The sequence below is a fragment of the Centropristis striata genome, chromosome 13 (assembly GCF_030273125.1).
Source record: "Centropristis striata isolate RG_2023a ecotype Rhode Island chromosome 13, C.striata_1.0, whole genome shotgun sequence".
Classification (NCBI taxonomy): domain Eukaryota; kingdom Metazoa; phylum Chordata; class Actinopteri; order Perciformes; family Serranidae; genus Centropristis; species Centropristis striata.
In genome coordinates, this window is record NC_081529.1 from 27,684,950 (window position 1) to 27,712,874 (window position 27,925).

Here is a 27,925-nt window from a genome sequence, read left to right on the forward strand (position 1 = left end):
CACATATTCATCATCAGATGGTGCAATCTCTCCTTTTATTACATTTGACTATCACAAGAGCATTTGTGACAAATTATAAAATGAAACACTCCTAAAATCTGAAATCAAATACTGAAAAATCACACTAAATCATTTTATTAATTTTCTAATAAGAACACTACAATTTGTCATATTCTTCCTTTTTGTTTTACTCTTTCTAGAACAATTCTAAAGTTGAGGTATAAAAGGAGTTCATACAGACTCACAAGTCTGAAAACAGTGGGGGTTATATACAAGAGAAATGGAAAGACAGAGGTAGAGAGAGGGGTAAATACAAGGGAAAGAGGGGAGATACAAATATACTAATAAAAACAAAGAAATCATAAAGGTTTAGGAAGCCATTTGGTGCTGTGGAAGTCATTTTCTCACTTGCAGAATTCAAGATTTAAACACTGAACAGCAAAGCCCAAAATTAAGGTATGTATTTTACATTTGCAAATCTGTTGCAAAAGGTCAGGGAACCATTCAATGTTGATATTGACATCCAAGTGTTTAGGCATGAATACTTTCTGAACTAATTTGAGGCAAGTTGACTTAAATGCAGAATGTAGACCATCTGCTTCGACATAAAGGGCTGTCTCGATCAGTTTTTCAGGCGGTCACGTGATTTAAAAAAAAAATTAAGTTGCAGTTTAGTAGTCAAATTTCTCAAAAAAAAAATGCAGTATCTAAAAGGTGGAGTCTGCGATTCTAACACATTGAACTTTTTGTAAAATTCAGCGAGTATCTCCTCACAGTCTGCTTTCTGTCTGTTCCTAGTGTGCTGGGGAAAACAATGGTGTTCATAAACAGCCCTGGCTTTGTAAATACAAAACAAAGTGTCTCAGACTGAGCCACACAACATCATTCTGTCCAGGCTTGTTTAAAGGACCATGAATGTAGTAAAAGAAAGGCAGTGTGGGCGAGAGGGACTGTAAATCTGGCACATGCTTACATTCTTAAGGAGCACTGATGGGAAGGGTGTATTTGTCAGAGCTTCTCCAGAATCACAGACTCCACCTTTGACTTCCCTTAGTTGTATGCAAATATACAGCTTGAATTAAGAACCGTTTATGTAATTATTAAAGGTCAAGTGTGTAGGATTTAGTTGCATCCAGCTGTGAGGTTCAACTGAATATCCCTTCACTCGCCCCTTCTTTTACAAGTGTGTAGTAGAGCCTACTGCATCCTTAGGGTAACGTAAAAACATGACATTTCAGGGGATTATACAATAATGTACAGTTAAGAATATTATATTTCATTTCTGCCAATAGAGTCTCAAAATCCTACACACTGGACCTTTTAAACATTAAAAAAGATAGAAAATGAGGGCAATCTGATGTTGAAAGGGGGTCTTTCCACAGCACCAAATGTTCCACCTGTAAACCCAACATTGCCACCTGGTTATGTAACAAAAAGACCTAAATAATATTCAAAATTGATACAGAGTTATTGTGAATCCTGTGACACAAAGGCCAAATAAAACTGGCATCTCAACCAAACATCAAAGTTTATAAAAGAAAAAAAATACTGAAACATTACACAAACTGTACAGTGACATCCATTACAACAGGTAGAAAAGGGGGGGCATGATAATTTGGTGTGGCGATAACGTTATTCATAAGATACAGTCGTATGAACTGCGATGAGTAACAAAAACAAGTCATTATTAGATGTGGGATATCACATGTGACCATCTTATAAGCTCAAGTTTTGTTCTGTAACATGGTTTAACAAAGTCTTGACTGACACTTAAATCCTCATAAGGCTTTACCTTACTATCAAAATGCTTTGTTATTCACATAACAGTTAATGTATAAAATAGTTCCAAAGAATGAAAATCCCCAAAACGAGTTAAGAGTTTTACGACACCCAGCGCTGCCTCTTTTTTGGTAACAGAGAGAGAGAAGCCCTTGCCCAATTGGCCATGGAACTGAAAACAAAATAGTTGTTTTGTTTTTTTTAACCAGAATGTATTAAAAGATGGGTTAAGGGGAAAGCATACCTCCTATGCTCACAATCAAATTACAGGTGTGATATGACAGTCCTCACTCCACCGACCCTCCCATGACGCCCCACAACAACAAAAAAAAACAAAAATCAAATCAACTTGAGGCATGACAACACCACACAGAGAGACACAGATACAAATATAATTCCCTCCTCTCCTTGAACTGAAAAGGTGGCTGTGCACCAACTTTAGAGAGACACAGAGTAGCATTATTACATTGCTGAACGTGGTATTTTTGGTTTTGGTACAACAGAAGGTTGTAGTGTGTTGCCTCGGGCTCACAAGCTTAAATGTTTCAGGATGGGGAGGAGATCTCAGTTGAACCCCACCTGGTGTGTCATTGGCTGGTGGAAGCACCCAGTCTCTATAATGCTTACAAAGGTCAGAGGGCACCAGCCAGTTTGACTAAGACATCCCAAGAACACTGTACACACGCCCACACAGAGACACACACATCAGAGCAATACATGATGCACTTTTTCCTTTTTGGTCTGACTGTAATAATTATACCCTTTGTTTTTTTTGTTAATAAAAACGAAGCTAAAAACTTGGAAGGTTAAATGAAAACAATAATATCACGCCTAGAAGTCCTACATGCATGGAAGACAGTCACGTTTCTAAATTCATGTCACGTTTGTCCCAATAACACATCAATGCCCCACAGTCTTTCCACCCTTCTCCTAACGTCATTTAGATGCTTTATTGAGCTCATTTTTGGTGGTGGCTGGTGCATTCTTGGTGAAACAGCATTAGAAAATAGCCTACAATCAAATAAACTAGTGGACAGAAAGCAAGAAGTAAAGTCTACAAGCCATCTACCAACACCCTCTATTGGTTAGCAACAAAAAGGGCTATTAGTTACATCCACTCAACCAAAGATATTCTCCTCTTTCTGCCCCTTCCTCCTCTTCTCACCAGCCCTGTTATCACCCGTCCTGCCTGGTTTAGAACAGTGATCCCCTTAACTACCCTTTTACAGGTAGAGACACCCATAACAAGGATGCTAACTTTTGTGCTTGACACATCTTTTATGTCAGCTTACTATGAAAACGACTGAAAATTTGTGAGGTGTGTGTTATGGAAGGGGGGGTGTATGCACAATTTGTGCATATCTCAATTATTCACTTTGTTTAAATCTCCAACAGAATGAAACATCAAGCTATAAGGACTGGAAGATGTAACAGTGTCTTGTGTTGAGTTGGCAGAGGGTGATCTCGGAGGAACAGATGTGTTGACAACTACTGGGGCAGCACTTTGGTACGAGCAAGGTGAGCAGAGCTCCCTGGTGATCCGTATCAACAGTTTGGCTGTCAAATGCCAAGGCTTCAAGAGATACAGGCAATCACACACAGTTTTCCAAAGCAAAGGGTAGAGTGCAGAGGTCAACAGCACATGGACAAGCTGTGTGAGTACTGTGTGACGTTAACGTGCATATACACAGAATGTACAGACATCATGATCATCTACACAGCTGGGTCAGTGGTTTTCAAAAAGTCCTTGATAGTAAAGATGTTTTCTATCTGTCATCAGATCAGCATCAGTAAGCGCCATCCCTCTTTTATTCAGAGTTAAGGAGCTTCTAGCATTGAAGTGGAGCTGTGGGGTGGAGGGGGAATCCCTCCTAACTACTGTTCGGCTGTCCTGTGTTCCAGCACAGTGTGTGTTTATGAAATGCGAACACAGCCTTGTTTGGCTGTCTAGTTGGGAGGCGAGGGAGTAGTGAAAAATGAAGACAGAGGATGGTAGTCAGAGCAGACCGCGGTGGGAATGAAGTGATGGCAGGGAGAGCCACCGAATCAGTTGGAGGTGTCAGAGTGGACGCTGCCAGGAGGACCGGGAGGAGAGGTGACCGAGGGGGGGTTGGTGGTGTCCTGCCAGCTGTTAGCCTGCAAACAGTCAGGGAAGAGAGTATTCTGCATGAAGAAGGAGTTTTATAATTAGTACTCAAAATCAGCTATATTTGTGCTTACTCGTCAAATGATCCAGTCTCAAGAGAGCTTACTGTTGTTGCAGACAAAATTATATTAATTCTAAGAACTAACTAAATATCAGTTAACATATCAATCAGCTGATAACTGATTTGGCTTGTTTTCATGCACTGAAATAACCAAGGGCCATAGCTCAAGCTCATTTAGTATGGCAACTTATGCTAAGAAACTAGTTGAATTTGCCTTATGGAACCAAGTAAACCAAAATAAGCCTGTCTTATTTGATAAAAACTCATTAAATGCTGTTCAAATAATTGTTATGTCACACAGATTTTAAAAATATATATTTAAAGAAAACTGTGTAGAGCATATTCTCTGCAAGTATCCTGGCTAATAACTGCAAACTTATTTGTCAGCTACACTACAAAATGAGATGTTAGTTGGTACTCACATCCAGGCGATGAGGGGTGTAGAGGCCACTACCCGACAGCTCCTCATAGCCGCCCGTCAGGTGTGTAGCACGGTGCAGGGTATCCACCTGTCAGAGACAGAAGACACAAACAAATTTCAGCACAACTAAACAGTTTTTTTTAACTAAACAACCACAGGCTGAACAGAGGAGTGATAGCATCCACAAACCTCTACTGTATGCATCAGAGCCAGTCGGTTTTATGGTTTCCTGCTAGTGAACTAATTTCTATAACAGTTGTTTCTCAGTCAATGCAACCACTAAACATTGTGGCTCATCCATTAACTTCATGACTTTCCATTAAACCACATCTGCTGTAGTTTCCATGAAATTTAAGACTGCAAATGAAGCCAGAGCCAAATACATTTAGTTTACTGTTAAATTCCTATACTATACAGCAGTTAACAGCAGAAATCTGTGGACTCCTCCAGAACAGCTAATCTGTACATGTTTATGAACAGACAATGACAAGGACAGCTCAGTTCTTTGTGGTCTACATGGGTGGGGGGAGAGGTTGGATGGAGGAATTTGTGGAAAAGGCAGGGAAAACCAAGGACTAAAAAGGCAGATGGCTGTTGGAGGTACAGGACAACCTAGAGGTAGAGAAACGGACCATAAATCAGATATTCCAGCTGTATGTTGACAACTACAACAGTCTTGAGCAAGGCCTTGATTCACCTAAATTGGTGCAGGAGTCTGTGCTGATGCTGACCTTGTGCTCTCTTATAAAACACTAATGGGTGTATGTACATGTATCTATAGAGGAATATGCAACAGCAAACTGACAATATTCCTCGAGTGAAGCCATAAGCTCCTCAGGGCTCACTATACAGAGCAAAGAAGGGTCAGTTTGTGTGCATTTGTGTTGGGGGAGGAGTTGATGGGGTCAAAGGTAAAGTCAGGACGGGAACTGAGGAGAGGTCGAGGTCGAAAGGAGCTAAGCTAAGGGTAGGTATCCAGGGATTCTGGGTAGCTGGGTTAACGGCATTGAGGTCAACTCTACAGCTGTCCTCAGTGCGTACCTGCGGCTGTAGAGAGGGGGCGATGCTGAGACCCTCCCCGTTGAGCGAACGCAGGGCGAGGTAGGCGTCGCCTGTGTGAGACAAACTGTATGACCCCGGTGACCCTGCAGGCAATATATATAGCCAATATCCAATCAGCCAAACCACAGTGCCATGGGGTCAAAAGGTCAGCACCGGTCATGGACATTGACTAAAAGAAGTAAATTCTAATAACCAGCTGCAATATGCGGGTCAATGTTCTCAGCCAGGCTGGCTTCTTCTATCAGCTGCGCAAAGTAAAACTGAATGTGAAACATTTTTGTTTCCAAGATTTGGTGTCGTTTGTCTGTTACTGTGGCTACAATCAAGTCTGGGCTGGGCAGAAGAGGAGAATTGGATGCATTTCCCTTTGTGGATGTACAAAGGCTACAGTATACTTTAAACTAACTGCTTTCTATGATGCCTAATAATGACAGAAGGTTCTTTACAACAACAGGATTCATTCGTTTGTTGTGGTCTGCTTTGACTACACTACGACTTGGCAACCCCAATGGATACTTCAGTTTTGAAAAACTGTGCGACACTCACATAACATAGTTTGTCTTTTTTGGCTCCAATACTTCATCATTGATATGGTACAAATTTACATAAAAGATACCCAGTGATTTAATTAAATTGGTGTCATATTGTATTCTTGCCATGCATCTCACCATAACACTTTACCATATTTCTGAATTTTACTTTTTACTAATTTAAAATGCACAAAATAAAACTAACCCTAACAGAACGATTTGAAGTGAACATTAATGAACTATGGACCATTGAACACATCTGCTCATTAATAGACATATTTTCTGGTCAATGCAGCTTGCTGCAGGAATACCATTGTTGTCTGTAAATCTCGACTAATAATGGTGCATCCCTGACTTCAATGAAGAAGGGAAAATAAAACATCTAAATAATCACCTACCTGGTCCATTCAGATTATTTAGCAAATTGGGATTGTTATGTTATTAATGATAGTTGAGTAATTGTTTGAAAATAAGACAATGTGCTATTGAACATGCAGCTAATGCAATTAAAAATAAAGAATGGGAAATATGGGAGATGAACAGAAAGCACTTGAAGCAGTCAACAGGTGCATCTCCCTCTATATCCATCACAGCACTTCAAAGTCATATTAAAGTGTTTTAAAATATATGTAGATAAATGAAAAAAGAAGCTGACACCAAAAAAACAGCACAAGACTAAATCAAATCTTGGCTTACAAAGACTACCCACACACTGCACAATACTCAATACTCACTTTTTCTAGGCTACCCAAGAAAAAAAGTTGACAATGCAATCATTTGGAATCTTTCACTTTCTTTTGTATGATTTAGAATAATTTTTGATGGCATTATTAAAATGAAAAATTATGCAGGCTCAATGAAAAAGTGACAGTTCACTGGCTATAGAATGAGTAAAGATTGTGTCTGGTTTTCTGATTACACACAGGTATATTATATACTGTGTTGGCTTAAGAGGAATACAATGATTTCATGCAGAATACAGTTAGTTAAATGGGCAGTTAGCTAGTATGTTTGCAGTACAGTGTTGGATTTCCTTTGAACAATCAAGTCAGTCATTTATACAGTCATATGGTTCAGTTGTGTGTAACAATGAAAGTGTCTGCAGAGGAATTGAAGCCTGTTAACGAGAAGTGGGTAGATCAGATGGAGCATGTGATACCTGAGTTGGGCGTTGCCGGAGAGTTTGCCTGGCTAGCCTGCGCAGACACGTTGGCAGCATCCACCGCTGTTTTGACTGCGTAGAGGTTCGCTTCCTCCTGGAACTTACCAATGTTCTTCTTGTAGCGTATTCTCTTGTTGCCAAACCAATTAGAGACCTGAGGGACAGATGGATGTCAGATATGCAAATGCGGAGCTTGCTTTAATTTTGTTGTTTTAGCACCCTCAGCTTAAAAACGACTTAACATGGAAAATTCATCATCTAGCTGTAAAGATCTACATTTCAGCTTTTTGTTTGTTAGTTATAATAACAGAAAAAAAATAATGAAAACAGAAGCTATGCTAAAACTGATCTTGAAAAACAGGTGATCCTGACTTAAACAACCAAAATAATCTTCCCCATAAACAGTCTTTTCACATACAAAGTCCTGGATAAAAGTGGTGTTAGCAATTCACCTGAGACACAGTGATCCCACACTTTTTGGCCAGTTCCTCCTTGGCTTCCTCGCTAGGGTAAGGGTTAGACAGGTGGGAGTAGAAATACTCGTTCAGCACCTCGGTAGCTTGCTTGTTGAAGTTGCGCCTCTTACGTCTGACGAAGAGAAGAGATAATGACCAACATGCTAGGAATGTACAGGCCTGACACAATGTCAACAAGCTCAAATCACTTCAGCCCTCCAGAATATAACTAGCCATCCAACACACACAGACAGACCTGGCGTCAAGGAAGCGTGAGCGCAGAATCATAACAGCCTCACAGGTGCTCTGTTTGAGCTGCATCTGAATGGAGCTGAACTTGCGGTGGATGATGGCCACCATGCGCTCAATCTCCTTGGGAGAGATGGGCCGTGTGCGAGACTGCTCTCTCAGCAGGTTCATTACATGGTTGGTGAACTCACTGCAGGCCTGGACCGAGGAGAGAGAGAGAGAGAGAGAATAAAGTTGAATACTACTGTAAAAAAGAAAGCATGGATTCTGGATGGATCCAGTGTCCTGACACATTTTGATGATGGCAAGCCTAACTGACTCTTCTGTTGATCGGCTGCCTTCATCTTTTCTAAGAATAATAGAGTAATATCAGGATACTTTTTTGTGAGTTTGTAGTAGTATTGAAACAGTAAAAAGACAGTCTACAGCTGTGTTTGTCATACCTACATCAGTAAAATGCCAGTAAAGAGCGACCTGGTGCAATGAAGTATCAAGAGTGTGCATGTATCTATGTCAAAAACATTTTGAGACTTTATAATGACACCGTTAGTTTGAATGTAATCCATTCTAACAGTACAAAAGTTAACTGTGTATTAACCTTTTTTTAGTAAAACTGACAAACCCATGTACAGAGGAATTAAGTTTATCTCCCTAACCTACTGCCCTAAATTAAATTAACATTTTAATATTTGTGGCTAACACAGCACACACCTGCTCATACTTCTCCAGCTCAGAATGATAGATCTGGCGAATCTGGGCGAGCTTGGCTCTGTAGTCGGAGTGTTCGATGCTGCTGTCAGTAGGTGAGCCCCCTGCTGCTGCTGCAGCTGCAGCCGCTGCAGCCGATCCTCCGCCCTTCTCTGGTCCTGACACACCCTCTGCTAGGAGCATGTTGTCCAACCGCATGATCTGGGGATCTGGGGGGTCCTCCTCTTGCACACCTCGTATACTCAGCACTGGACAGAAGAGGAGAGAAATTATAGGAGTTAGACAGGCAAGGTCAACGTTTACCAGTTAAGTAAAAAAAATAAACTTGTTTTTGTTACAGTCTGACGAAGCGTTTCTAGGGCTGGGAAACCTGTTGGTTAAAAAGTTTTTGAAAACTGACAGACCATACATTTCCCTTCAAGGAGAAGGCTAATACTGTGGGTTCTAGGGGTGCATAGGAAGACGCTTTATCACTGCTAAAATTCAAAGAAGTGCAGCCCTGTCAAAACCCAGTCAAGTTTCTCCCCTGAGTCATTGCTACAAGCAACCGGCTGAATTCTCAATGAGCCTGAACTTCCTCTAAATCAACAGCAGAGGGCAGTGTGGTCCCTCTGTGGCAGGCTGCCAAAGATAAGGGCATGAGGCATGGGACCAGTAATGGGAGTGCATGTGCTGTCACTATGAGCCCCAGTGGCCATAAGTATAGTTATCAGTTGCTGCTCTCCACCACTGCATTATACCAGGACCTCTGTCAGCCTGCAGCCATGCTCTCATCTCTCTCTCTTTCTAACACACACACACACACACACACACACACACACACACACACACACACACACACACACACACACACACACACACACACACACACACACACACACACACACACACACACACACACACACACACACACACACACACACACACACACACACACACACACACACACACACACACACACACACACACACACACACACACACACACACCTCTATTACTGAAAAGTTTAAGCGCAGAAACTTGGTATCACAATTCTTGGTCACATTATTAACTAATTTTTCAATTTATTTTGTAAATCATAATAACGATATGAAATATAGTTATTAGGGGTGCAACTATCAATTATTTTCGTTATCAATTGATCTGCTATTTTTTTTTTGATTTATGGATTTAATAATTTGGTCTATATCATGTAAGAAAATATTGAAAAACGCCCATCCCACTTTCTCAAAAGCCAAGGTGATGTCTTAAAAAGGTCTTGTTTTGTCAATCCAAAACATATATCATGATATCATTCAGTTTAATATGATATAAAACTGAGAAAAGTAGGAAATATTCATATTTCCGAGGCGGAAAACCACATTTTCTGCCTTTTTTGAATGAAACATTACTTTAACAATTATCAAAATAGTTGTTTATTCCATTACTAATACACAAGCAAAAAATAGCAGAGGAAAAATCCACAATAAAGTAGCCTAATCAAATGTTACTTTTATTGCATTTACAAAAATCTTTTTTATTGCTAATTCAAAATGTTATAATTTTAGTTGTTTAATCAATAATGCAATCTACAGAATATTAAGCAGTAATACATTTATTATATTATTTGCTGCATTTTTGTAGGAAGATATGCTAAACATTCAGCATTTCTCAAATGTGAGGATTCCCTGATTATCTCTGTTTCATAACACTTGAGTTTTGGGCTGTTGGACAAAAATCAAGCAATTTGATTTTGAGATTACTTTTTTGGAATTATGTAGATTAAAAAAAATAACAAAAACAAATTAATTAAACAATTCATAGGTTCATCTAGAAAATGACCTGCAAATGAATTGATAATTAAACTGTGTTTGATGCAGCCTTGCAACACACACCTACTTGCTTGTGAATGTTTGTGTATAATGTATAATGTGTATAATGTAAATTGTATGAAAGTAAATTGTTAAAGTAGTGTTAGTAAACTTATATGAAGACCAGTGCAAAAATGACGTAAAATGTGAAGTATTGGTTCTGTCACAAATAAGCACATCAGTGTGTCCACATTAATGTTGATCTTCATAACGGGACACTAAATTCAGGAGGTAAAGGCTTATTTAAACAGTGGTGAAACCAGACAGGATTCTGCAAGAGACAGACACTAACAATATGGATGACAAGATTAATCCCAGTGGAAACTGGGTTAGGAGTTTGTCCTCCTTAAGGATTACACTAGTTAGTCAAAGCTCATCATCAAAGGTTTGGGGGTGCATGAACTCACTCATTTAGAGCTACTCTTGATAGCACAACTTTTACAATCTTATAATTCTTTATGTTGTTAATTTTTTTTCTGAAGCGCCATGACGAAAAAAAGACCGTAGAGTAGTCAGCGCTAACAAATGAGTACGGCTACATTGTAGTACTAACAGATGTGATAGAAATGAGGACAAAAACAGTTTTGCTTAAAGTTTCCAAGCACTATGGAGCAGATGAGTTTTTGCTTTTTCAAACTTCATTTGATAAATGAGTCTGTTCCACCATTTAAGGCCTCTCATGGCAAAGCGTCCAACTTTCCCTCCCCTTTTTTTCTTGTTCCTTCTTGCCTTTTTCTTTCCCTCTGCTTAGGTCTCTTCTCTCTCCAAGGCACATTCCTGCTCTGCTGCTCCCCCATCTCAGGGCTCAGGAATGCAGTAGACCCAGCCGCCTGAACTAATGACCCTGATTCGCCCATCTCTTTCCCTCTTCTTTTTCTCTCCTTTCAGTCATTCACAAATGATCTTTTCCTAGCCAGATTACCTGGAGCTAATTTATCGATCAAAGACCAGAGGTATTTCTTTTGTACCTGTTGAATCTACATGGTTATTTGAATATTTTTTTGCCTTCACTCTCATGATAGTATAAGTTGTGTGTACTGACAAATTTAGACCATTCCACTGTGGGCAGCTCTGTTTGTATGTAGTCATGTGTGGGGTTGATCTTCACTGTCCATTCAATGAAAAGTACAACTGACCTACAGTGAAGAGGGCAACTGTGGCTCATGAAGCTTCTCACCTCTTCCCCCTCCCTTTTGCCCTCGCTCCTCATTATGGCCCCCAGCTGTAGCCTAATGCCCCTACATTCCCCTAATTACTCCAATTAAGCTGTGATTACCCACAATTGCACTCATGCACAGTCTAGTGGCCTAGTGGTATTATAGCAGCTGTTGAGATAAGTTAAGATACTGCACAGAAAAAGACCATATGACATGGATGCAGGTGTGTGTGTGTGTGTGTGTGTGGGGGTTGGGGGGGGTCCAAAAAGCAATCACAAAACTCCTGAAACATACAAATAATAATAAAAATCTACAGGTCTGAGAGCTGGCTGCCTTTTTTTGCCAAAATCTAAGCAGCTTTTCCTTTGATCAACTAGCTCCTGACATCGCCGCTGGGCTGGTTCTGTTACTGAGAGACTAAAACTCAGAGTGCTGTAAGTAATGATACTTAAATTCACTTTTTTTTTTTTTAAATAGGAAGACAGCTTAAGGCCCACAGCCCACATCTACAGCTCTTAGAAATCACACCATTATGCACACGTTACCACCCTAGCTGGGCTGTGTGGCATTGAGAAACGGAGCGAGCAACACATACTATGAAATATTCAGGGTATCCAGCTGGGCTTTCACTGCATACATAATCATTCTCATTTCTGCACAGGCAATGTGGAAACGGTGTGCTGTGCAGACAACACACAATATATGAAGTGGTGCAGGTAAGGGTGAACAACCTAACCAATAGTGTAGTGCTGTACATTAACTGGGATGCCTTCCACACATAGGGATAGATAAGACTTAAACGCAGTCAGTATATCATTGCTCAGCTCACAACACAAGCTTTATCCTTGTCTGTCTTTTCCCTCGCTAGCATCCCCTTTTTCACTCTGTCTCCCCCCAACACACATCCCCTCCCCCCTCTCCCTTTCAGCGCACCCCCACCCACCTCCCCCAGTGCCCCCCCTCCCTCTGTTCTCCATTTCAGTCGAGTTCTCCATGTGAGCCGCAATCCCTCATGCTGTCAGCCCCCCCTCTCCCTCTCTCTGTAGACAGACAGGATTAGCATTTTAATTGCATCAGCTCCCTTGGGTATTCTCAGCCTTTCACTGGGAGAGAGCAAGGGAGCGGGAGAGAGAGAGAAGGATAGAGAAGGAAAAAAAGGGGGGAAAAAAAGGTAAGGAGAGAGAGAGGGTAGAAGGAGAACCAAGGAGAATTGAAAAAAGGAGTCACAGGAGAAGATATGTGTGCGAGAGAGGAAGACACAGAAAGAGGGAGAGAGAGGCTACAGAAATATACAGAATCCAGAGTACAGACGTGCCAGAGAGCGAGCGAGCGAGCCAGAAAAGAGTGAAAAGATAGGACTGTGAAAACATCAGTTTTTCCTTTCATTACAGACAGAGAATTCAGATAAAGAGAATGGGCCATAGAAAGATGGTTTTCACAATGAAAATATGCTACATGAATATGCAAATTCACCTTACAAAAACAAATCTCAGCTGCAGCTCTGGAGATATGATAGGTAAAACCCTGTATAAGGATAAAAACTGTTTGCAGGATATAAAATAGTGTCTGGGCAAAATAAATGTAGCTACGGAAAATAAGAACTGGGGCCCACCAGCCTATATTAAACATCTCTTTTGGATTTTTCACCCTTAAAAACACATTAACACTAGGGGAAGAATAAACTTCCTCCTGTGCCACGGACAACAATGAGGATAGTTAGTTAAATTTGCCTCAAATCATGTTTCATGGAACCTGACACCAAATGAAACCTGGTGGAGTTTAAGTGTGACTTTTACTTTTCCATATTCTCATGTTGGATCAGTTTGACTTGTGCTATGCAGAAAATCAGTGATGACTGGCTTTAGGGTAGAGACAGAGCAGTCCTTGACCTTTAAATCCACACGGAGAAATACAAACTTCATGTTCATTATGCACAGTTAGTCACCCAGTAAAGTCTATAAATGTAAAATCACACATGGTCATATCACGACTAGCAAGTCTTAAGCAATCTGAGTAGGAGGCGTGATGTCAGTGGCTCTTTCTTTACAAATCATGTTGTAAAAGTTGATTAGTGTCAACTTTCATAAAAAAGTTCCTCTGTGTATGTAGTATTTTAATTTACCATGCTATTTCCAAAGAATATGGGTTTCTCAAAAAAAAAAAAGGCTTGGGTGAATAAGATTTGCCTATGGTGATTGGCATTACAACGAATAATTTCCCCAATAGGCTTTTTGCCGAATAAGATTTAACAGCAAATTCAACGTTACGTGTACCCCAACCCCACAACAAGTGTGTACCCCATTCTTCTAAAATGGCTTTTTTTTGTGGAGTACAGTCAACTTAATAAGCCTAATCCACATGTCCATTCTACTTTAAGCAGCTCACGCTAATAAGCATCTGTTTGGGTAGTCCACAAGAGTCCTGTTGCACGCAGCCCCCCACACACCCACCCACACATGCATACAGACAGTGCGAGGTAAGCATTGAGAGCAAACAAAGTGTAGTCTGATTAAGGTGTGAATTGGAGAACTCACACCTTGGGCAAACACAACACTTCAGTCCAACACATCATTAATCAGCCCTTAATTAACTAAAGAGAGAGGCTTGGACACTCAAGCGATGACTACGTGTACCCCCCTCGAATGGTTGTACACAAACAAACCGTCACGCACACAAACACTAATGAGGGATAGATCAATTTGTGTTGTCACTTTATCTGCACAAATATAGGGAAATACAGGATCTATAATGTATCTTCCCTATGTCTATCATTAATATGTATAGTTTTACAATAGTTTTTGGGAGGTCAAAAGAAAAAGTAGGAAGATTGCAAAAATTAGGAATAAAAGATTTATCTAAGGTAGAGTTCAACTAGATTGTTTTGGTGTGAGTTGCGGGCTGGAGATCTGTGCCTTCTCTCATTTTTTTTTATTTAAAGCTTTACACACACAATTATTTTTCCCATGTTGATATACCTTCAAAATCAAAAGCAACATGTTTCTCAACACATAGTAAAATATCTTCAAGTAAAGAATACCAATTGAAACGTATATTACATCCCCTACATTAAGACTGGCATTATGCTATGAGAAACATGAAACTAAATATAGATTTTGTGCATTTACAGGGGTGAAGTGTGCTATCCAGATAGCATAGAAAGCATTAAACAGAGCTCAAGTTGGAAGTAGGTTGTTTTTAACAGTAATCTGAGAAAATGTGAATCAATTAAGAGCACACTGCAGGCCTAACACGTGACAGATCACACAATGGTTAGTTTAGATGACTGACAGTATATTTTCTTCAAGAAAATATTTTGGTGTTAAAAGTGTTAAACGTATTGTGTTTAAAGGGATTATTTAACATTGTGGAGCACCCCTAACTACACATCCAACATGATATCCTCAGTCTAGTACAGTTCTGCACAGAGAAAAAATGAAGAGACATAGAAGAAAGAATTCAAAATGTCACAGGAGGAAGAGGAGGATGACGAAGAGCACCTAAGCAGGAGGCTTGTTAAAGCACTGCTAGGATCTTCCCCCAGTCAACTCTCATCAGGCCAGCTGCCTCCTGTGCTCATTAGCACAGACTCTTAAGGAGCTCCTAAAGACTTTGTGAAAAATGAACGCTCATTTGAGAGGTCGTTAATTTGCACTGTTATGCAAATTAGGTGGCAATTAAGCGATAGATCAGAAGAGCAGTGCCCATTTATAACAAGTGAACAAGCATTATGACACAGTCAGATGGTGCCAGAGAGAGCTGAGGCTACATGGTTAGTCTGCACAGGTACAATGTACCATCTTAGTAAGGAATAAAATCACTCAGTCTACAGTATGTCTGGTCAGGGTAACAATTCACCAGTGGTTTTACAGGAGAGTATTCTTAATTGGCTTTGCTAACCTGTACACACATAACTGAATACTCAAACTGATGGAAATACAAACTAATTATCCTCCCAGGATATGGATTTATTTTAGATTAGCAAACAGTACTACTACATTAATCCATCCATCTTCACTGATGAAGAGCACCACAATCTTAGAAGGACCATGGGCTTCCCAGTATCTGTATAATAACATACTGCTAATCTTGGCTAGTGTGGCTAGTAAATGCAGCCCCCTCCCCCTCACTAGTCCTGATGTTTCCATCTCTCCCCTGCATTTATGACATGGTGTGAAATATACAAACATACTGTCTGGGACAGCAATGTGCACTACTGCAGAGGGGTGGAAGGCTCCCATCAATTGTAATTAATCCTTAATTAGTCAGGATTAGGAGCTAGGCTCCAACACTCTCCCACCCCACCGCCACCAAACTAATGCAATCCAGCTGAGACCACATTTACATATCTTTAATTAAAGAGACGCTGACTTCTTTTAAGAGCAAAGCCTAAAAGCAGTGTGAGAGGCATAGACATGCTGAGAGGGAGGGCATATGAGATGAAGAGGTAGGAGTTCACCCTGTGGGTGATCTTTGACCAGTACTGATGGGTCACTTAAGATTTGGTTTCTTGTTGTTGGCAATAAATTATTGTAAATTTGTAGAACCAAAGTAAGTGTGAGAAACATAATGCATTGCCTATCCTGTCAATCTTGCATATTAAATTGAGTAATGTCTGTCACCAGTACCTGTGGGCTCACCTTTATTTGCTGTCCTTTTAGTAAGTAAAAAGCAATACAAATTATTTCATTTTCAGTTTTACTCAAGTTTACTTTGCTTTTACCATTACCAGTTCTAAATATAGATAAATAAACTGTCAATAAAGATGGGCAACGCTTCTTCACTTTCCTCCAGTGTACAAAAATTAAGTCAAAATATCCTGGATACAGGAGTGGCCATCTAGCGCTGCAGGCTCATTGGAAGAATTGGCGCAGTAGTGATTGTCTGGTGGTCCAGCCAATACATCCGGTTGACCAATTGCGAGTCAATCGCTGCTGCAATAATGACTTTATACCTCTCATTTTTAGCATCAAATAACCAGTTAAAACTAAACTTTTCAGATAAACGACCCTATAACAAACAAGCATGATAAGATCTACCTAGAATCACAGAAATCATCTATTTGAAAAATTGATTTGACATGTACCTTTTTGTATTTTTTAATGGGGCCACCAGGTGGAGATCAAGATATTATCGCATTACTTTTGTGAAATGTAATGTCGTCCATCTTTATGTTCAGTCTATAGTTTCAAAAATTAAGCAAACAGGCAAATGCTTGATTAATGTTTAACTACGTTTTTACATCTAGTAAATATACTGTTCTGGTGTCAAAGTGCTTTTTTTTTCCAGAAAATGAGATCAGGCAAAAAAAATCTTGCGTGGGCATTTGTCTTAATATAACCATATGATTCATTAACACAATGCTTGTCAACATTTAGACATTTTCAAACTCAGTCATCCATATCCAGCTATTCTGATCTCCATGAAATACTGAGTGACAGCACAGCCAAATCAATGTTCTTGGTGAATCATGACCAAAATCATGTTGCGGCAGTCTTGAAGGTGAACAATTCCACTGAGCCTTTCCATCCCACGACATACTCCAGACAGCAGTTTCCCTTGTCAATATACAGAGGCTCAGTTCCTACAGGAATAATACCACATGGGGAAATCAGTTGGCCCACACACCATTAAGCCTAGGCTGAAGGTTGGGGTGCTCTGCCTCCCCACTTTGAGTTGGGTGGTGGGGGGTGGTGGTGTGTCTGTCAGGGCCAGGGGTCTGTGTGATATTAGCCGTCTGCCAATCTGGCTTGGGGAATGGACACCGAGTAATTACTCCTGCTCTTACTGCCTCATCAATCTCCCTGTATCGCTCCTGCACCCCCCCAACACACACTATCTTTTTTCTTTCTCTTCTGCAAAGGGGCAGAGGAAAGAAAAAACGATTGAGTGGCAGGACACCACAAACACAACAGAGAATCCTGAAAAGCCAATGAGATAATTCAGCACTACTGCATGTAGAGTATAAATATAAAACCGACTCTTTAAAATTGAACCCAGAGGATATAACCAAGGGAAAAGTTACACAAGGTGGATGGCCTATTCTTGTTTTAAACTCAAATGAAACTAACAATGCAGATTTGGTAGTGTCACATAGGTCGCATTTCTACTACAAACTATTTTTATCTTGTTACTGCTTTTGGCTTAAAAGGCAATGTATGCTTCTACTCATAAAAATATAATAACAGACTTCCCACAGGTTCCCAACAACTCATAAAATTTTATGGCTGTGTTCCAAATTGGGCTCTTTGAAAACTAATAATAATTAAGTATCTTTAATGAGGCATGTGATTCACTAGACTTCATGTACTGTAGTCTGTCAAAGTCCGTGAAATACAAACATCTAAATCAAGCATGTGATGCTGCATGGGTTTTTCCCCCAACAGAAACTGAGTGCTACCAACTGGATAACACTGGTGTGTGATGTTTTTGTTTTTCATGCATGGCCTCTAAAATGAGAAGATATACAAATTTAAATAAGATTTCCTAGGCTCGAAAAAGTAAAGTGTTTATTCTCTGTGAATTAACACATGGCAACTATGTGTGACTTTTCTAAGTGTTTTGTTTTGGTGTTTTTACACCTACAATCATGCTGTAATTCAATTAACATGTATTGGGGATGTTTTGTTGCTGAAATGGCAGACCACTTGTGTTTGCCAAGGTAAGGTAATTACATAGATTAAGCAACTTTACGACCCCAATAAGCTTATTTAACATACACACAACGAAAGGGCTGCACTTGTGTGGGTGTGTTGCCACATGATACAAAGTACATAAATATGAACCACAATAAACCCTTATTAAATGCCAGGAAGCTGCATGGTGGAGTACTGTGAACTCTGGACAGTCAACAAAAGAGCTTTAGTTTTTATTATGTCACATAGTCTAATCTAAATTCTATTTTATTTTACAAAATGTATTTGTATTAATTGTTGGGATATAACAAATAAATAGAATACACTTTTATATTAAATGTAACCAGGAATAGCACTGAAAAACATAAACCAGAGAGGGAGTTCATGGAGTTGGCTGAATCTCACCATTCATCCATCTTGTCAAAACATTAATAGGATGTGATGATGGGTTGTCAGCAAGCCGCTTTGCCAACATACTAGCTAAGTGCTACCGGCTTCGCTGGCAGACATCAACTGTGAGATTTTGGTGCTTGTAGGTGTTTCAAAAAATGAGACATTTGCATAAAACCTAGGCAAATCTCACAATCAAATTAAACAAATATGAACAGAGCAGGAATCGTTTTAAACCAAATAGTTAACTCATCATTTAAAGGATCAGGCAATGATTGTACAGAAAGAAAGAAGTGGGTCCATGGCAGAGCTGACAATAAATACCCCCAGACACATTGTTAGGACACTGGCACAACTGGCCAGCTAACAGAGCAAACAACCTGCTCAAGTTAACATCACTGTGGCTACGGCATGTTGTTAAACCCTCACTGTTGTTGCTGAGGGATACGAGTGCATATGAGTGGTGATACATGCATATCATAAGAACAGTGGCTGACACATTAACTTTCATTAACAAACAGGCGAGACAGAGATAGCCATTTCAGTCTTAAATAGGTAAGTCCCTCACCAGTTTGCCACCATTTCTACACAGCCAACTAGCAGCTTTATCCTACAGAGTTGTTTATAAGACAGCTTATCAAGATGAGTTGAGTGTTGGGGTGTGAACTGATCCAACTGAAGGGGAGGAGGGAGAGACTTGCAATACACTTTGCCATCTCCAAGCTGAAAAAAACAGTATAGCTTTAATTCTGCTTGAAAACTATTTTTATTTTCATTTAAAACCTATCCAAAAATAAACAACTGGGAATGTTCGAACTTGAAAGAGAGGGACTTGAGCAAGGTGACAGAACAGAGTGAGTGACAGATTCACTGTTGTCATGTGTGAATCACAAAGAATGCATAAAAGTAAGGAGAAACGCCTCAAACATGCCCAAACTAAATGAAAAACTTCTGAGAGTAACTGCAGTGGCTTGTGAGAGATTTTGGCATAAGCTGTCCCATTGCACCAAGAGCTATTTTTACAGCAAATACCCATGAGAGCGAGGGAGAACAGAACTGAGTTGAAGCAAAGCCACTGGCTCTCAACTTTGATCATTTCCCGGCTCTCTCCAAGTGCTTTAATTTGTTTTTTGGAGTGTATCTTTAATAAAGTATTAACAAGAATCAAATTTCACGCAGATGGAGGTCATGTTTAATGTGAGCACTCAGGACAACGCAGGCACTGTTGTAAAATGGGGGTGTTTTGGGGTGGTGGCGGTGGGGGGTAGGGGGGCACTGGCATTTGCGCAGAACATTTCCTTTACAATGAAAACAATCTAACCAACTGCAGCACTCAGAGGAATTCACCTCCCATCCCCCACACCCCACCTCCCCTCCTCCACCACCACCACCATTACATTACCATATCAAAGCCCCGAGTTCAGAGCAAGTCTTCTCTTTCAAGAATGGGAGCGAGGCAGAGGGAGGGAGGGGGAGAGGACAAGACCGAGGCAGTAGGAGTAGACCCAAGACCGAGTTTGCTTTTATCCTTGTTCGGTGTGTGCGTATGTGTGCAAGAGAGACAGAGTGTGTATGTGGGTGTGCCAACACAAGTGCATGTTTGTTAGTGAAAAAAGACTGCAGAAAATCTGTGGAGATACTAGAGGACTACTGATTGGGTCTTCCACAAGCTGCACTGAAGAGAAGTCAATTCACATTCCAGAGGCACATAATGGGGCCTGCAGGGGGTCTGATGGAGTAGCAGAGAAATGCCAAAGCAGGTACACAGTGCAGCTAGGAGGGCACTACGTGGCAGATGGCCAGCAGAGCACAGGCAAAGCCAAAGATCTCTATATCTCATGGTTGGCATATTCACCTCAAGCATGAATCTATTGTGAACCTATCTCTGTGCCTTGTCTGTTTTCTGCTCAGCGTACTGTAAGAGTACTCACAAACCCTCTCTCTAGTTTGCTAGGAGACTAAATGTGAAAATCAAAGTGAATGGCATTAGGGTAAATAAGACCACTGGTTGCCTGGGAAACAGTGTACCCTGCCCCACTCACTCAAGCCTAGCCTTTACTTTTGTCCAATCACTGGAGAGCAATAATACATTATTGACAGAGGGCCACAACAGGCAGCAGTGCAGCATTTTCAAATTGTATTTGAACAAGAGAGGTTTGCTGTTAGAAGATACACAAGGCAAGTGAGAGAAAAGCACACAGAAAGACAAGAATGGAGAGAGACTGGCAGAGGGAGAGAATTCAAAAACGCACCCCATTTACACTACCATAACCATCAATCTGCCATCCATCCCAGGCCTGCGCCTTTGAACCACACTAGAATCTGTCAGATAGCTGACTTGAATAGCTAACAGGATGAGAATAAGTAGCATGTTTGAATAATTTTATATCGTAAGAGCAAATCTGAGATATTTACATAGGTAATAATTTTCATAAGACCATGTGTATATGAAAGCCTGAATTATTTGCTAATACTGTGTCAGAATAGTTTTTGTGTTGCTTTGCATGTTGTGTTTGGATGAAGGTGCTGCACTGATATGCATATCATTTATTCCCAATACACAATTACCCTACACTGTGTGGTGTAGCTGCTTCAACAATGTAGAAAAAAGAGCATCTCTTTGTACTGAAATAGCATAACAGATTGACTGTAAAGTAATAACCCCTGTGGAGTTTTTCATATCTGCTGCTGTCAACTAGCTGTGCATGAACTTTCTTTTGGGATCAGGTTTGATTTTTTTAAATCTAATAATCTGGATACGATGCTTTCTGTAAGTGGTAGCAGTAGGTCTTTATAAGCCTGCTTTACAACAGTAAATATTGCTGTGACAATAAATCTAATTGCAAGAGCCTGTTGGTTGCACCATACGTTTTGTCACATGACGCTTCATCATTTGAGATGGAAATTGACAGCAGAGCATTAAATACGTTTTTTTTCTGCTGTCAAAATAAAAACCAAAAATGCATTGTGATAAATAAGTATGTGAACTAAGAGTTGTTAACATGTTCTCTCCAGCATGTTCTGCTGTCTGACTCAAGTTTCAAAGGCATGGATCAACTAAGATTAGTTTCAGCTGGTAGGTGTGAAGTCTGGACAGCAGCCAAAAATAGGTTAAGTTTCTAAAATTACTTGGCAAAAAAGTAGTGCATATTTCTATCTTTGAATGAACCAAAGCATACACAATTCATGCAACAACATCAGTTATTAACCATATACAATCAATATTTAATCAATAGAGTTCTCTGAGAGGCCATTAAAAACGTAACTTAGGGCCCGGGAATCTGGAACAAAAAGCACACTACATCTCAACACTAGGTTACAACCTGTGCAGACTGGAGAACACAAAGAGAAGGAGTAAAGTAGAAACTCACCCGTCTTCTCTTTGATCTCACAGAGAACGCTGAAGAGGGCTGGCTTCATTCTGTGACAGTTCAGGGCATGCTTCCTGTAAGAGAGAAGAGGGAATAAGAGAGGGAGAGAGCGAGGAGGATTACGATAAACAGACCTCCATCTCAAGTCATTCCATGTCCTCCCCCATAAAACAGGTAGAGGAGCTGTATGTATTATGCATACAGCAATTCAAGAGTGTAGTGCAACACGGCAGGACAGAGCCATGTTGTTTAAAGGCATTTGCAATAGCCAAATGCCATTGTCAGTGCCGAAACATCCCTAATGCGTCAATCTGAACTAGCAAGAGTAATGTTGTCATTTGGATGCTTTGCACCGTGGGACAGGTAATGATGCCAAACCTCAAGGTCATCATTGCTGAGCACCAGATTCCAGAGTTAATACACAGTAATCTAATTTATAACTTTTTCAGCAAGATGTGTTCCATACAAGTAGATGGTGAGTTGATAGAGGATTAGGATTAAGTTGCAATTTTAATTGAATCAGACATTTTCTTTATTGCCAAACAGTCTAATAGCAATTAAAGGAGAAAGGGCAAAACTTCTACAGTTCAGCGTAATCAAATCAGAACACCTTAGCAATGAAATTTCCTGCTAATACAGATCCATGCACCCACACACACACCTACAGCTTACTTGTGTATTAAAACTTGTAAAACTGGAATGCTGTAGCAAAGCCCCGATCCTAATACTACCCTGAATGACATGACACCATAGTAAGGTTAACTAATGTACTGACAGTGAGCACCAACTGCACCAGAGAGGGGAAGGGCTGAGTTAATAAAAAACTGCATTTAAAAAGAAATGTTTTTCACATTTAAAACACATAAAAAAACATGTAAGAAAGCGTGCAATACAAGCATGCTACACCCCTGTAGCTAATAGTACACCATAATGGTTGTGGTTGTCAGAGGTGTTGTGTAACTCTAGAGTTACCATCTTGCCATAGTTTGCAGTGCTGTTGTAATATTGCATTATCTTGTACAAACCTTTCAGTTTTTTTGTGCACTCTGTATTTTGATGTGTTCTATGGAAAGTTCTACAATTCACAACAGGCATCCTTTACTTCAAAAACAGATTTCAGTGGCGACAACTAAAATATGTAATTGTAAAAGTACAACATACAGTTAAAGTTTAGATGAAAAACAAAACCAGCATGAGGCCTCCGTATCTGATGAGCATGAATAGGGAAATATGAAACGAGAAAAACCTAAAAGATCAAACTGAAAAAAATAATTTCTTTTCCAAATAATAATACTAACAACACATTAAAAACAACCACGGATGAACATGATTTGGCTACACCTGACCTCAACACCAATTCCAGTTGTGAATGTCCACTGCAGTATTAATGAGGGGACTATGGGGACTAGAAAATAGTGCGCCTACAATGCCACGAAAGACTGCCGTTCTGTGAGAATATTCTGTAAGGCAGTAAGATGTAAAGACTTATGTGTCTAAGTGTCTAGCATTAAATATGTCATTTTGTCCACCAATTCTGTCACTGCTGGATTGAGTTGGGGGGAGGGCTGCCTTCAGCATGGAGGGTATGAGCAGGAGGGGGAGAAGGAGGTGCTCATGCGGTCCTGTACTGACCTGTGCTGGAAGTTGAGTGGCAGGCCACCCCCTGCCATGCCCCCCCCTGCTCTCCCTCCCTCTGTGGGGTCGTCTGATCCACCCCAATGCGCCGGCGATTCCTCTGGCCAGCATCTGAACATATGGCGACAGGGTGAGAGGATGAGGGTGGATGGTGCGCAGGAAGGGTACTCTGCAACACCGAGTTCTTGCGCTGCCCTGACCACTCCCCATCCCAACACACTGCCACCCTGCACGACAAGGGCGTCATGCTCACGTGAGCCACCGCACATTAACTTGTAGACCATGACCGATGGAAAGATTGATGTGTGGGTGACAAACTTAATCAGAGTTAAGTATGATGTTAACAAAGACTGTGCATTTTGAGTCATACCAACTTCAATATATTACAAAAACTATTTTAAATAGACTGCGAGAAGTCCTGAAGTCTGTTCATGTCTCGTCCTTTTACCTGAAGTAAACCTGAGAGGCAAATTAGCAAACATCCAAACAATTCCATTCTTTGCGCAAGCTAGTCCATCAATGAATGCTAAACACATACGGTTCATAAGATTAATATTAGAGGAGAATTACCTTAAACTTTTTACATATGCCTACTATGCATATGACAGCAGCAAGGACTTAAGTCGTACATGCCACACAATTTTTATGGAGTCCACTGAACTGCGATTAGGTTGCATTCTCTTTAGTATTAATCCTGCACATATATGGCATGGAGAGGACATTCTCTGAGTGGGAGTTTAGATCAATACAAGCATACAGCAAGGACACCTCTGGCACATCGGAAGCAGCCACACCTTTAATTAGTTTTTCAGAATGGCCTGTTAACATTTAATAATAGGCCTGCTACACTATAATTGGCCCTTTAAATCTAAATAATAAAAATTAACATGATTTGTTTCAAGAGTTTCAAAGGTTGAACTATGGCATAGTTTAACCTTTTGTAAATCATGAAGGAAAAAAGGAGATAAGAAAATACACTATAACAAATATTAAAAAGCAAAATTATTTGAACGTGTCAATGAAATAAAGCCTGATTAAGTCCTCAAACTTGTAATGTGGAAAAGGTAATATCCCAGTGTTCATAGGCTGCTGGTATAGCATCATCCCTCCCCCTCACCACCATCTCATTAATAGAAACTCGATTTGCGGACAGCTGCACTCGCGTACACATTATAGGAGAATTGATTGCACCCAGCACACAATGAAAAGGATGAACACCAGGGAGGAGGGAGTGAAAGAGGAGTGAATTAATTAAGAGAACCAGGTGGTCAAATGTTGGGTGGAAAATCACTAGCTAATGACACATCACACTGTGGCCACAGTCTTGCAGTGGACGGTTGACTATTGTTGAAATACTGTCGCTTCATCTGAAACTGACCTTATGCTCCTTAAGCCACATGGCGAATGAGTGCGGGTCAGTCGCTCACTGCAATGCATACTCCTCACAATAACGATACGTATAACACCTCTAACACAAACATTAAGTGACGAGTCATATGAACGACAGATTGCTGTCATCACAGACAGCACTGGGCTGATACGTGGGACAACTGAGTAATCCTTACCCTTACCTTAATTCATCAGCTCATTTGCATTTCAATGACTAATGTTATCCACACTCTTTAGATGTAGAGCGGCATTTCAGATACATGTTGTTATAATGAGGAAAATCCAATTTGTCATAGTATGATTAGGAATATGTTAAAGCTTTGGAAACATGACCAGAATACGTAGTTTTACTCAGATAGCTCTGACTCGACTAACTTAAAACAAACAACATCTTAGAAAGTATGTTGTGTGTTGCTTACTTACTTCTTGGTAGTTTTTGATATTTTTTGCAAAAGGGAATATGCGTCACTGACGGGATATTGTCATATGAGCCAATGGGACGATAACAAAAACTCATGAAATATGTAAGATTTGTTTTCTTTAATGTAAGCCTTAAAATACTTCTGCTAACGAAACTATTTATTTTAACCACGAGATCCATGCATGCAAATACAGCTTTAGTGTTAGGCAAGTGGTTATTGGCATTTTATACGGCACATAGACTCGATAGGGAATTCAAACTTTTTAATTTAACACTTCATTAATATACAAATTAAGATTAACGTTATCGCCTTTTTTCAGACAAGCGAGCATGTTTACAAACGACAGTACACAATAAAGCACGATTTGAAGTAACAAAGAACCTCCTTTGAAAGTACAACAGCACTGTAGTGGGTGTTCAAGTTATTCTGTGTCTAAATGTGTTGGTTTAGCAACGGATTACAATGTAACGTGAAGTTGCATTTATGTTGTAATTATGCATTACCTTAACTTACGTGAATGTTTCAGAGAAAAACCTTGAGTCCTAAAGCAAAAATAAGACACATACAACGCACTTTAGCTTAGCTATCATGTGTGGAAAATGGCTCTTCGCCTGTCTTACCTGGCCTGTGCTTCGTCCAGGCTTTCGTCGGTGATGGCCATTATTTGCTGTAGGATATCCCCTATGTCTTGCTGAGGTTGACCGAGGGACTGCTGTTTTCTGACCGAGTCTGGGTCACCGACATCGGCTTGTGCTAGTCCACCGAGTCCGGTGAGACCCGTCAGCATCCTGGTCTGGTCATCCATACTTTCAAAGAAAACTCGCCGTTTTCCTCAGTCGAAGAATACACACAAATAGCTAGCCTGTTAGCTAGCCAGCAAAGTATTTTCTACGACAAATCATACAACACTTCTAACCGTACCCGACAGCAACGACTAGAAAATAGTTAAAGGATCCTGTCATAAAACAGATCGCATAAACACGCTTTACATTCGCTTGTGTTTTCCCCCTTCAAGTTAATAAACGCGGCCAGGCTAACGTTAGCTACCCACCGAGTGAAAAGCAGCTAGGTTAGTAGCCGTAGCCCAGCAGAAGAGCAGCAGGGACACACATGCACAGACTGTGTGAGCTGGCCAACAGCGCCTCGCACATTTTCGAAATTAAAAATTAAAAAAAATATAACAGCAGACGACCAACTCTTGCCTGAAAATAAAAGTCGCCAATTCAAAAAAAGAAATAAGACATGAATGCAGCGTCTAAGCTTTCGGAACGTCTAGCTCCAATCAGAGATCTCCTACCAAAACACACCACGGTTCATTGTTGTTGATGTCGCGCGAGTATGTGGGATGTTCTGGGCTGCGCGAGCACTGTGCGTCGCGTTGACCATTGAACTCGTAGCACCACAGAGCGTGAGCTTGCGGGTGGGTTAATCGGTAGACTGAAGAAAAGCTACAAATATAGACGATTTCTATATTAGCTGGTACGATGTCGGCAGCAGTGCACCAGATGTTTATTTTGTAACACAGCCAACTAGTCCCCGTAACTGTATTATTCATCCAGGTGACAAGGCTCTCCTCTTGTATAGTCTTTTACAAATGGATAGCCCCTTACGTCATCAGCATTGCTTGTCCTATTATAATCGGTTCAAGCCACTGTTTTGATCACAAAAAGGAGGATGATGATGCATATTTTCTTATAAATGTATTTTTTGTTTTTGCCAAATACAACATACACAAATGTAAGTTTTAAAGTAAAAATGTATTTTTGTTGAAGTCAGTTTGAACAGTATATCTCAACTCTCCTGTCTACAAAACAAAAAAGCTGTGAAGACTGCCAACATTTGCACTGCGTTTAATGTCTTTAACATGTAATCTTGCGTCTGTTTATTTTATTTATTTGTTTTTGTTTAATTCTTTCCCATTTAATTATTCTTCTATTTTATTTTTTAAGTATTATTTACTTTTTTTATTTTTTGCATTGTTTATCTTTCTGTAACTCGTTTCTTCGTATTTGTAACTGTGCATTGTATTGCTGTTAGATATAAATAAAAAAAATGAAAAAAAATCGGTTGAAGCCATTTTCCTCATTCATATAACCTCACCCTGTTAAAATAATCGCCTAACTCATTTTTTCAAGTTTTGCAGGATACACAAAAAACTTCACCAAAAGTGTAACATATAACATTTATTGATCATTTCACTCAAAAAGGATGTAACAAAGGATGGCTATTGGCATAGTCATAACACTGTGTGTAAAGATGTAACTTAAGAGAAATAAATGACTTAGGCAATTTTTTGAACATGCCTTTGTGACTTAAGCAAGATATGGTAACACTTTATTTTGAAGGTGTCTACATAAGAGTCACACAAGCCTGTCAGAAACATGACATGACAATTATCATGAGCATCAATGTTACTTCAAAGTGTCATTAATGTTCATGACACATCCCATGTCATGTTTATGACACGCTCATGTCACTCTTATGTAGACACCTTCAAAATAAAGTG

The 27,925-nt window shown here is 40.1% G+C and overlaps 1 protein-coding gene across 4 annotated transcripts; it reads right to left on the minus strand.

Annotated features, from left to right (window-relative positions):
• Positions 1-16: 16 nt before the first annotated feature.
• pbx4 (pre-B-cell leukemia transcription factor 4) lies at positions 17-27,004 on the minus strand. Of its 4 annotated transcripts, XM_059347665.1 has the most exons (11): positions 26,040-27,004; positions 23,606-23,719; positions 21,974-22,047; positions 8,577-8,821; positions 7,873-8,063; positions 7,614-7,749; positions 7,159-7,315; positions 5,663-5,665; positions 5,449-5,552; positions 4,409-4,495; positions 17-3,915 (listed from the first exon to the last, which is right to left on the minus strand). In XM_059347665.1, exons 1-11 carry the CDS (start codon positions 26,222-26,224, stop codon positions 3,826-3,828), a joined length of 1,386 nt encoding a protein of 461 aa, XP_059203648.1. In that variant the 5' UTR covers positions 26,225-27,004; the 3' UTR covers positions 17-3,825. The 4 variants fall into 4 exon arrangements, with proteins under 4 accessions (XP_059203648.1, XP_059203645.1, XP_059203646.1 ...); XM_059347662.1 differs by lacking the exons at positions 5,449-5,552; positions 5,663-5,665 and having other exon boundaries at positions 26,040-27,001; XM_059347663.1 differs by lacking the exons at positions 5,449-5,552; positions 5,663-5,665 and having other exon boundaries at positions 17-3,942; positions 26,040-27,001.
• Between the last annotated feature and the right edge of the window lie 921 nt (positions 27,005-27,925).